The sequence below is a fragment of the Setaria viridis genome, chromosome 2 (assembly GCF_005286985.2).
Source record: "Setaria viridis chromosome 2, Setaria_viridis_v4.0, whole genome shotgun sequence".
NCBI lineage: Eukaryota > Viridiplantae > Streptophyta > Magnoliopsida > Poales > Poaceae > Setaria > Setaria viridis.
In genome coordinates, this window is record NC_048264.2 from 43,905,604 (window position 1) to 43,917,680 (window position 12,077).

The 12,077-nt window shown below is 46.8% G+C and overlaps 2 protein-coding genes across 2 annotated transcripts; one reads left to right on the forward strand and one right to left on the reverse strand.

Annotated features, from left to right (window-relative positions):
* Positions 1-1,694: 1,694 nt before the first annotated feature.
* LOC117844716 (acidic leucine-rich nuclear phosphoprotein 32-related protein 1) lies at positions 1,695-4,978 on the reverse strand. Its single transcript, XM_034725478.2, has 2 exons — positions 3,722-4,978; positions 1,695-2,226 (listed from the first exon to the last, which is right to left on the reverse strand). The coding sequence occupies exons 1-2, from the start codon at positions 4,922-4,924 to the stop codon at positions 1,972-1,974; spliced, it is 1,458 nt and encodes a 485-aa protein (XP_034581369.1). The 5' UTR covers positions 4,925-4,978; the 3' UTR covers positions 1,695-1,971.
* Positions 4,979-8,763: 3,785 nt separating this feature from the next.
* On the forward strand, positions 8,764-11,331 carry LOC117843427 (uncharacterized). Its single transcript, XM_034724015.2, has 3 exons — positions 8,764-9,140; positions 9,597-9,815; positions 10,980-11,331. The coding sequence occupies exons 1-2, from the start codon at positions 8,880-8,882 to the stop codon at positions 9,813-9,815; spliced, it is 480 nt and encodes a 159-aa protein (XP_034579906.1). The 5' UTR covers positions 8,764-8,879; the 3' UTR covers positions 10,980-11,331.
* Positions 11,332-12,077: the final 746 nt, after the last annotated feature.

The window sequence follows — 12,077 nt, forward strand, 5'->3', positions numbered from 1 at the left end:
CGCTGCACACCTGCACAAACAGCTCGGTAGCGTGCAGGCCTCCCGCCCGACCCGTTCCCGTCTATTGCAATCAACAACAGAGTATTCTCGTAGAGAAAAATCCTATACTCGAAGGCATCTGAAGTCACCGCTTTCGCCGGAGCGCCGCCTGGTCCTGTGGCGCCGGTGGCCCGGTGCCCTGCTCTGCCTGCTGGCTCATCAATCACGCCTCACGGGTATAGCGTGCCGAACTGTTGGTGCCTGCTGCCAGCCCTGCCCGGCGTACCTGCCCTCGTCGCTCCGCCGTATCACGATTCCATACACCGATCTGCAGACCCGGACCACATGCGCAGAAGAGCGTAGGCTTGGCCACGCGGCGCAGGCAACGTACGCTGTGAGCCCGGTCCATGTCATTATCACCGTCGTCGGCACGCGTCTGGTAAGCTGCGCCGTAATGACGGGCAGTAACTCCGAGTAATCACCAAAGCCATCCACCCACACCCACCCACCTGCGGAGTACATGCCTTTGGCTGCCCTACGATGTCCCGCCATGAGACACCGACATGCGGGTCCAGAGCCTAACGACCCCACCACACCTAAAGTGGCCCTCGGCTCAAGTCATAGTCACGCGTCGCACTTTGTGCTCCGTCGGAGACGTGTCAAACTAGGGGAGCTGATTATTCAACACGGCGGGACCGGCACCGAGGCGCAGGGGCAGTACCGTCATTAAACCGCGAGCTAAAGAAGGGAGGGGAAGGGGTTGCCCTATAGGGCGAGAGGCCGAGAAGCATCCGGCGGAGGCACACCCCCGTCCTCCGGATCCGCCGGATCTCCTCCTGCTCTCCCCTCCTTGTCCTTGGGCGGCCTACGCCTACCCCACGTCCCTCGGGCCGCGCACGCCGACAACGCTCAACCCTCCCAAGTCGCGAACCAAACCTGACCCACCCACGGGATCACGCCACCACCAGGTCACGTTACCCCCGCCCCCACCACTACCGCCACCACTTGCGCCTCCCGTCCCCATCCACCCCCACCAGCGCAACTTGCCAAAAGCAAAAGGGAAATGCAGCGGCTGTACTCCGCCGTCCCCCCGGCTCCTCTCACACCCAAACAAGCAAGGGAATTGCTCCACTCCACTTCAGCCGTTCAGCGCCCAACACCGTTGAAACCCCTTTTTACGCCAAGCCTGATTTCACTGCACGAACAGGCGCCTTAATACACCCTGCAACCGGGACCCGCCAGGCAGAGAGACAGGACCCCGGCCAAGTGATAGACCACGAGCAACACGGCGCGACCACCGTGAACCGCAGACACACAGGCCGCCGCTGCAGAGGCCCTGAAGCGGCCACTCCAACCAAAATAATTCGCTTAAAAATACAAGAACTGGGAAGCTCCGGTTGCCTTTGCCTCTACAGGCTGAGGGCGGCGCCTCCATCGCTGCAACCACATGCATTTCACCTATCTCAAAGCAGTAACCAGAACAGAGCGCAATTCAGCCAATTGGAGATGCAGTACTTCAGGAATTCAAATGGAGGCAACGGCTACTAGGGGCATTTGAATGGGGGGCATTTCCCGGGCTTTCTTTTGGAGGGAAAACTACAGTTGGAGCATGCCTATACCGCCAATGCAACAGAAATTTGAAAGGGTGGAGGGAAACCCCAGGGTTGCAGCTACCATTTGAAAAACTGGACGGAAAAATCGAACAGAAAAGGGGGTTCAGGCAAGAGATAAGACTGATTAACTCATCTGGTTGGCTACTAGCCTACAAGGCTACACAAGGTGTTTCTCCATTACCTCCTAAAATCTGCTATTTGAAGAGGAGGCTGAAGCTCTCTCAATTCAAAGTCTTTACACGAAAAACCGATAAAAAAAAAAGAAAGACAGGGGAAACCCACCATTTCTGTTCCTGCTGCCTGCTGCTGCTGATCCTGCTGCTTACTTCTAGCTGAGAGAAAGGGGGAGGTAGAGGATCCATGTACATTGGTTGCTTCGTCAGTGGTGCTTGAAGGGCCTTAAGTCCTCAACACCATCATCCTCACTGTCATCGCCACTGCCCGACGGATCATCATCTCTCTTCCGCTTGGTGCCCTGCGAGGATGAAGGCTGGTCTGTGGCCCCCTCATCATCGTCATCCACCTCATCCCTGTCTTCATCAGCATCGTCAGGATCAGCTGCATCAAAGTCACTTCCAATGGCCATGGCCTGAGGTTGGGCGATTGGTTGAACAAGATATTCTGTGTCTTCATCCTGGAGAAATAAAAATTTACAAGGATCCATTGTTAGACCTGCATATTTTTCCCTCCATAAACACAAAAAATGAAGTGCTGAAAATAAAATACAGAAAACTCAAGGCAGAACGTTGGGAAGCAACATGCAGAAGACCAAAAATACAAGAAATCTCAAGGTACCAGGAGGCCCAGATATTCAAAGATTTAGCAAAACATGCAGATAACAATTCTAATCAGTAAACCCTGGACATAGCAAAGAGAGAACACAACACTCAGTCATTAACAGGTAATATGTAGGGTACCATCCCAAACTCACAACACTTAAAAGATTAGGCTATTAAGCCAACAAGAAATCAAATACTCCCTTCGGTCACTAAAAGGTAACGTCCCAGAAATCCAAAATGAACTAGATAGAAGTTAAATATCATGTCCTAAACATCAACTTTAGGTGAGCAGAGGGAGTATAAACCATAGTATTGTGAATACAAACTTGATAAAATAAAGTTCGCTATCTTGAAATATCATAGCAAATAGTCTAGCCATAATATTGACCAAGAAATTAAGAAACCAGTTTATGATGCAAGTAACTCACAGAGCCACCTTTTTTTAATAAAAAAAACCTTGCAGTACATGGATTAACAGATCATAAACAAATATATGAATATAAGGTGCAAGGCAGGACAAAAATAATCTGGATCCTTATTACTAGGGGGTCACTCAAATTTCATCTACTGCCGGGACAAAGAGGCACAAAACATAGTGCCCAAGTTCATGGAGAACTATGTGAAACACGTACACAGAAAAGTACACGCATAAAAGAACAAAATATAACAAAGGCAAAGCTCCTGATATAATCATCCAAGTATCCAACAGATCAGGCAACAACAAAAAAAAAATCGTACTTCCAAAAACCACCCAACAGATCCTAGACAAAATAAAATTTTCAGACTGCCAAAAGTTGGCATACTAATACCACAGTTAGGTTATCATTGTCAGGCCATGCCACCAATAACTACAGATAACTCAGTCGAAAAAGTTGCATTTTAGGCACAAAAGGATTTCAGATAGAAGCAGTGACACCATGCAAAAAAGTAATTATAATGTAAGCCAAAAAAGATGTAATGGATGTAAACGTGCCCCAAATGCTCCTAAGCAGCACACTTCGGTTAACAACCATCCTTGATAACCTATTGCTAAAACAGACACAACAGGGGACGCCGAACCAACTTAATTTCCCTACTTTCAGTTATGCATGCATCACAAGTAACGTATACTGAGCAAACGCGATACTAGTAACGCAATATCTGCTGAAGAAAAACTGCCACGATTCTCTGCAACATTATGAACTAACAAACAATAGTATCGCAATATCTGCTGAAGAAAAACTGCCGCAATTCTATGCAACATTATGAACTAACAGACAATACTAAACGAATTACCAATCGAACAAACAGGAAACTGCAATTAATGGTAAAAGTACTTAAAACACTTGCGGGGAAGTTGATGTGTTATACCTCATCATCCGCATCCTCATCATCATTTCCCTCCTCATAAACCCTATCACCCTCCAGTCCCTCATCATCCTCTTCTCCAATCTCACCATTCTCGTCCTCATCATCCCCTTCTCCATGCTCATGTCCATCTATCTCTTCTCCTCCATCCTCCCCTGTCATCATGGCAACCCTCCCACTGCTCTGTGGCTCAGCCTCCTCGCCTTCATCCTCAACCTCCTCTTCATCATCCTCTTCATCCTCATCCTCCTCAACACCATCTTCCTCCTCATCACTACTCGGTACGTCATGAACCTCCACAACAGCATCCTCATCATCACCATCTTCATCGATCTCCTCCCCCAAATCCTCCTCCTCAAAGTCCTCATCATCATCTTCATCATCATCCTCCACGTCCTCATCCTCCTCTTCTGGGGCTTCTCCTGCCACCGCGACCCGAAACCCGTTCGCCCCATGGTGGTGCTCGACTCCCCCGTTCGGGACGACCTCGTCAGCATCGCTCTCTTCCTCGTCCACATCGATCACCCCATTCACCTCCACCGGATGCGACGCCACGCCACCGCGCGAGTGAGAGACACCCCCGTTGGCAACCTCGCCGCTCCCGGGGTCGTCCTCGTCCTCCTCATCGTCTTCATCTTCGTCGCCGTCGCCGTCCCCGTCCCCGTCGCCATCCCCCTCCCCTTCGCCATCATCGTCATCGTCGTCCGACTCGGGGCGCTCGTTCTCGTCGGCGTCCATCTTGTCGAGGTACTTGAGCGTCCGGATCATCCCGAACACCCTGGATCTGTAGTCCTTGACCCTTGTGACGGGGCACTCGTAGAGGTCGAGCGAGACGAGGCGGAGGTCGGCGAGCGGCGCGAGGTCGTCGACGTCCTGGATGCGGTTGTTGCTGAGGTCGAGGTCCCGCAGCGAGGAGAGCCCCGCGGCGACGAGGTGGTCGAGGCCACCGGCGATGCGGTTGTCGGAGAGCGTGAGCCGCGTGAGGTTCCGCAGCCGCGGGAACCCCTCGAGCGACGTGACCCCGATGCCGGCGATCGAGAGGTGCTCCAGGCTCTGGTGCCGCTCCAGTATCTCCGCCGCCGGGAGCCGGCCGTGCATGCACTTCACGGCGCCATCCAGCGTCAGGCTCCGCGCTGGCGACGAGCTCCCCTCGCCGCCGGCGTGGAGCGCCGCCTCCACCGCCCGCTCCCACGCCTCGTCCACCATCTCTTCCCCTTCTTCAATAATAATTTTTTTTTCCTCCGGGGCTGTTTGGTTTCGAGGGGATTTGAAATACAGAGTGATTTATACGGGGAGGGTGTTTTCCTCGCCATTTGGGGAAGAGGGGGGCGGCTCACGGGGCGCGCCGTGGACCCGGTGCAGGGAGGGTGGGCGAGGGGGTTGCCTGGACGGCCAATGGGAGCGCTCGGATGGTGGGGCGCGGATCGATCACGTGGCAGGATCCGAGGGGCGTGTGTTTCTTCTGAGAGGAGGCGGGTGGGGAAGCGGGGCGGAGAGGCGTGGTGGGCTGGATGATGCCAAAAGCATCTTTTTCTCCGGCTCCGTTTTTCTTTTTTTCCTCGTCTGATTTTTTCTTTAAGCACGAGATACTATTAGTTAATTCATGGGCCCACCCGGACGTCGGGTTTAGTAGAGCGAATCGCTGACAGGATGGGCCACGCTTTTATGGGACCCAGGTGGAAGTGGCTGGGTTTGTGCGGGTCTGGAGGTGAGCATAGCGAGCAGATGACCGTCCGATTGGATTGAGGCGATGTGAACCGTCGGATCTGTGTGGCTGGCGTCTGGTTTCTTCTGCCTACCCTTTACCCGGTGGAGTAGGGGCTGCGCAGACTGGCAGTGGGGCCCCGTAGGGCGGCTAGAGATGTGGCGATTGGCAACTGGCACTGGTTGATGTGGACCCAGATCAGCGTTGTGCTGGCCTTGCAATGGCGACGGTTTGGGGAACACGGCACGGCCGCGTTGATAGGATCTACGCGTGCAAAGCTGGTGCCGGTTTTGGGTTAAAGTAGTTACTATGTTTTGCTCATCCTCTAAAACTTCGTTTGCCATTTCGGTGAGAGTTTGTGCTCCAACAATTTCAGATAAAGCGATTAGTTGGAAACATCTTCTTTCAGAAGTAGTAAAGGTTGTATAGTTAACTAGATTACTTCGCGCAGATTTGCTTTTGATCGGATTTAGCTGGCTCCTTTTAGTTTTTGTAAGATCTCCATTGCTCAATATATAGCTATAAGAGTAGTTCATGAGATCTTAGTAGTTAAGAGTCTAAAACTAATGTTTTACATATGTTTGATACTACATCCATCCTAAATTATAGGTCGTTTTTGTTTATTTAGGGGGTGTTTGGATACGAGGTGCTAAACTTTAACAGTGTCACATCGGATGTTCGGATGCTAATTAGGAGAACTAAACATGAACTAATTATAAAACTAATTGCAGAACCCTGTGCTAATTCGCGAGACGAATCTATTAAGCCTAATTAATCCATCATTAGCAAATGGTTACCGTAGTACCACATTATCAAATCATGGACTAATTAGGCTTAATAGATTCATCTCGCGAATTACACTCCATCTGTGCAATTAGTTTTATAATTAGCCTATGTTTAATACTTCTAATTAGCATCCAAACATCCAATATGACGGGTGCTAAAATTTAACACCCTAGAGCCAAACAGGCCCTTAGGGTGCATTTGGTACGGTTACAGATTCTCGTAGAAACGTTCGGATCTGGATTCTCTCTGGAAACGTTTCTCAGATGAATCAGAATCACTTTATGTAACCGTTTGGCTAGCTGACTGGATTCTTTGAAACCAGAACTAGAATCAAGCGAAACACCTAAAATGCCATTCTTTGAAACTAGAACTAGAATCAAGCGAAACACCTAAAATGCCATTCTTTGAAACCAGAACTAGAATCAAGCGAAACACCTAAAATGTTGTTTCTCTCTTGTAGATCAAAAAGAAGAAACATTTCTCTCCAATTCTCATGGAAACGTTTTTGATTATATTGTGGTTGGCGCAGATTCTGCCATTTCTACTTAAATATGGAACTGATTCTGTCGTTCAAATGCACCCTTAGATTTATAATTTTTGTTATTTACTTAGATATAACCTATACCTAGATGTATAATAATATCTATGAACGTATAAAAGTCAAAACAACATATAATTTGGAACGTAGGGAGTAGCAATTTTAGCTTCTCTTAGTAATACGGTACATACAAACATGTACATGTCTCTACCATCATAGGCTAAGAGGAATATAAGCGGTGTATTCTCATACTCAATTAACCATCATCTAACCTTGTAGCGATATTTCCATTAAATAAGTTGGTTGGATCATAACGAATTGACATAGCAGGTGCTTTGTATGGTGTTCTGAAAATAAAACTTTCAAAGCTCCGCGTTTCAATTCTAGTGAAATAAAAAAATCTTAGTTCATTACAATAATTTCCACGCACAAGTTTTTGGGAGTTCTACTCAATGACAGATATCTTAGCATGTACATATATGGTTCATAGAAGGAAATGTTATTTTCTCCTTTTCTCGGTTTCTAATGGTTCATGGATTTGGGTTTTTAGGGGGAGTATAGGGTAGGTGGGTTTAAAACAGCATACGTGATCTAGAACTATAGATGGACTCATGAGAAGTACAAGTAGAGGATAATTGTTAGGTCATTGGCTCAAAGTTACCTGATCCCTTCATATTATGAGTAGATTGACCTGAGAATAGCATACATGTGGACGCATTTGCACATTTACAACGAAGAAGGAAAAAATAGATGCAAATCGAGTGGTTTAAATACCAAAGGGGCGTAAGTTGTTTAGACTATGAGACAAGACGAAGTGGATAAAAATGTGAATATTACGATGGGGAGACTCACTCCATCACGCTTGTATCTAGTGCCTATGTTTATGGTATACATGATTTTCTTCCAACAATAACACTCCCTCAAATGATGAGATTGCCGATCGAAAACAATAAGAAGTAATAATAATTTTAAAATTATCTAAACACAAACAATCTCGATCAAAAAGCTTGTCTAAAGAATATTGACCAAGAGCAAACAATTTACCACTTTCCTACACTATGATTCTGTACGATTCAACAATAAGTCTAACTTAAAGTAGACAAACGGATAATGGTACTCTCTCGAACATAGAACGTGGTCCTTTTCCAAGAGTACAATAAAAGTACTTGCAAGGTTGCAATATAAGTGGCCGTGATCAAGATTAAAACTGATAGGGCACGAGAAGGCTAACGGCATATATTATATTAGAAAGCATATAGTCAATGCGAAAAAAGAAACAAAAGATATTACACAAGAGAGAGATTTGTTCAAGGCTCAAATGTGTTTGCCAGTGAAGAGAGTGAGAGACAATAATCACAATATAAAAGATCAAGCTACATGCTTGTTGTGCCAATGCTGGGGTTAAAAAAACGATTAATGCACACAGCACATAACAAATGTGAAAACGCTGATGAATGTTTTGAGAGAGTAAAATTGACTTTTTCTTTCTTCATTAAAAGAGTAAGCTCATCTGGCTATGAGCCTATGATGCAACTTCATCGGCAGCTGGCAGCTGGCACTTACGAGTCTGTTTGGATCCGGCATCCTAAATTTCAGGACATGTCACATCGGATATTTAGATACTAATTAGAAGTATTAAATATAATCTAATTATAAAACTAATTGCACAGATGGAGTCTAATTCGCGAGACGAATCTATTAAGCCTAATTAGTCCATGATTTGATAATATGGTGCTACAGTAACCATTTGCTAATGATGAATTAATTAGGCTTAATAGATTCGTCTCGCGAATTAGTATAGGGATTCTGCAGTTAGTTTTATAATTAATTTATATTTAATTCTCCTAATTAACGTCCGAACATCCGATGTGACCCTCGTATCTTGTATCAAACACCCCGTAGTTCTAGCATGCAGCTCGAGCCCGCCACGCAGGAGTTAAAGATTAAAAAACCCGACCCATCGTCAGGAGATTTTCCGAAGTTCCTAAAACAAAAAATGCTTTCTCAAGCACACAATCAGCCCACTGTCAGCATCACCACCGACCACCCTTTTCCTCACTCGGCCACTCCACTCCATTCCCAACTGCCACTCCCGTCTCTCGATTCCAACCGCGTCCCCGGAGGCCGGAGCCATGAAGGCCGGCGTCGACCACCACCACCACGGCCTCCACTCCCCCACCCCGGCGGCGGCGACCAAGATCTCGATCCCCATCTCGTCCGGCGAGGCGGCCCTGTTCGGGAAGGGCAGGTACAAGGCGTGGGCCCTCGCGGCCATCGCGCTCCTCGCGCTCTGGTCCATGTTCGCCGCTTCCGTCACCCTCCGCTGGTCCTCCGGGGAGCTCGCTACGTTCGGGAACGCAAGCGACCCGCTCATCGACGAATTTGATCCCCTTGTATGGCTCATCGACCCCCTCCATTCTCCCTCTTAGATCTCGACGCTAGCCTGCCTGTTGATGCACTCCTAACTTCCGATGTGTAAAATGTAAATGTGCCACTAACTATCTGGCATTGCAATTTGCAAAAAGGGAAAGGAAATGAAAGGAAAGGAAATACATTACTTCTAGATTTCAGTATGGATTCAATGGGTAATTATTTACCTTCAGTGAAGATAAATCTGGTCCTGGTTACAGTTCTCGTCTTCTTTTAGTTCATATTCTTTTAGCTCCTCATTTACAATAACGATTGTACTTCATGATTGTAGTACTACACATTGTAATGAACTAAATTCTATATTGGTTGAAAGCTGGCTAAATTGTTGCACTACAGTGTTAGAAAAACATCTCACTTGTAATGCTTTTGGGCTGTGAAGAAGGCAAAGACTGAAATTTGCCTAATTGGGCATTGAACAGGAGATGGAGCAAAGGGAAAAGCTAGCGCGCCGGATGTGGGATGTCTACACACGCACGGGCGATCATGTACGGCTTCCACGGTTCTGGCAGGAAGCATTTGAGGCTGCATATGAGGAGCTTGCTGGTGATGACACACAGGCTAGTGATGCGGCTATATCTGAGATTGCTCGCATGTCAGTCCATAGGCCTGAGGTTGAGCAGTCGTGGAATAAGAATTAGGTATGGACTAATTGACCTATCTGCAAACTTAGTCACTACATGTACATATGATCTCCTTTTTTATACATGGCATCAAATCTTTATACTTGCTTTCCCTTGTGAGCATTATCTTGCTCATTCTGATTATCAGCAATAAAGTGACATCATATTGTATTTCTGTAACCTTCGTAAGCTAATGAAAAAAAAATACTAAAATTTCTGCTTCTGCTGCCGTTGTTAACTTTTCTGAATCCAAAGCTGCAAGTAAGAGTGTAAAACCAAAGTTTTAGATGCATTACTAAGTTGCAACATAATCATAGTTATGAGTTCTATCTGATCACGCATTCCATTTCTGTTAATGGCGTGGCTCCCTCGATTCCCTTTGTCATCATTGTGTAGGCTTTTTTATTGCATCCTGAAATCCCAGTTTCTCAATTCCAGTCGATGTACCTGCACTATTGGATCATTGAAAATATTCCTATGCTCTGAAAAGTTTAGCTTACCCACCTATCCTTTCAATTTAGTGCACATGTGTTGAAATTATCCTCCTACTTTCCAAATTTTGATGATAAACTGTACTTGGCATATAGGCAAGGCGAAGAGAAGATTTGATTTTAACTTGCCAACTCAAAAGAATAGGTGATAATCTGACAAAAACAGGAAAACCGTAGGTATCAGTGCTGCAAATTTCTCAATGGAACCCCCCCCCCCCCCCCCCCCCCCAATACATGTGGTCTCTTACTCTTATTTTGTTAGCAATTATGGAAAGTGAATGTGTGCATTATTTTCATAAATATAGTTGCTGTAACCTTCTCATTAGTTTATGTAATGTAATAGATATTAGAGCATAATGAGTAAGGATGAAACATCAAGCATGCAGTCATGACTCATGTTACATATGTAACCTTTACCTAAACTATCATATAGTTGGTGTAAATAGGTTGCATGTTGTTTTTTCTGCATGCAGCTGAGTCACCTAACTAGCTGAAATACCATATTCTAGTGGTTTAGCGGCATTCTATGTTCCCCATGTAATGTAACCCTGTTTGCTTCGGTGCATCACTCCTTGCGATCTTTTCCCTTTTTGAAGCAACACTCGTTGCAACATTTCATCTTGAGCTGGTTGAACAGTCAACATTGTGGGATGCATATTGAATTTTCTTTGTGTCTGATCGTCTGATGCAGGAGTGGAACAGGATGAACATTCGGAAGAGTTGGAACTGGTAGGCTGAAGCAGAACGGGATGGGCAGTTGGAAGAGCTGAACTGGTAGGCTGAAGGTGAAGATCGTTTTGTCCCTGTAAATGATGCCATCCCGTCTGAAGATCACTCGCAAAGTCTGGTGTCCGCAGCAGTTCGAGTTTTTAAGCTGCGCTGTATAGTTGTTGACTTGCTTGCCAGTGCAAAGGATGCATTTGCCTGTAGCTACCTCTGCCTTCTCCATTGTTCTTGTATTATTCACGCAACTGAAAACCACTCTAGTTCTGTACTCTGAGTCTCTGGGCATATTGACAACGTAAGAACTTTGGGCATCAGCACGTTCTTGCGTTCTCCTCGTGATGAAAAGTTAGAACAGGGAGGAGGGGATAACGGGTGTCTCCGGCTAAGTCCATGGGCTGAAATGATCCGATAGCTCATACAGGCCCAGGGCCGAACGCGCACACGACCCGGACCAGTCTCAAGACCATTCAGTCGATCCCTCGGGCATGGCCAGCTGAGGCGCGCTGAGCTGACCACCACACTAGGGAGTAGAAATCTGACCCTGACCTCAGTCCTTCAAAAAATAACGAAAACCCTGCATTGCAAATCTCACCCAACGCGGAAGACGGAGCACGTCCTAATCGTCAAAGAAGCCCTACCTGACTGACCATCCAACGCTGTTAGGTCCAGCACGTAATGCTCCTCTGCCGAATCCATTTTGGGAGGAACACTGACGCTGACTCGTAGCCTGCCTACTGCTAACTTTTGCTCGTCTGAACCAGCGTCCTGTTCCGGAACATTTCTGAATCAGGTGTCAAGAAAAGCAGTTAACCACCACGGCATTACCCTTGACACGAACATGAGCTGCAGCTGAACAGGATGGAGATCGAAGAGGCGAACGTGCTGGACTGCACCCAATGACCCGACCGTTCTGAACCAACCACTCGCCATCTACCCCCATCCGGCATCCCTTCTCTGAAATTCCATGACGAGTTTGAAAATCCCACAAATTTTAAACAAATGCTCGCGCGCGCAAGACATGACCAACCTTTCCGTCCCACCACTCCAGAAACATTCACGCACA

Coding starts and splice junctions, on each gene's coding strand:
- LOC117844716 (XM_034725478.2), bottom strand. CDS start 4,924: ATGGTGGACGAGGCGTGGGAGCGGGCGGTGGAGGCGGCGCTCCACGCC. Junction 2,227..3,721: donor ATGAGGATGCGGATGATGAG/GTATAACACATC, acceptor TTATTTCTCCAG/GATGAAGACACAGAATATCT.
- LOC117843427 (XM_034724015.2), top strand. CDS start 8,880: ATGAAGGCCGGCGTCGACCACCACCACCACGGCCTCCACTCCCCCACC. Junction 9,141..9,596: donor TCGACGAATTTGATCCCCTT/GTATGGCTCATC, acceptor GGCATTGAACAG/GAGATGGAGCAAAGGGAAAA.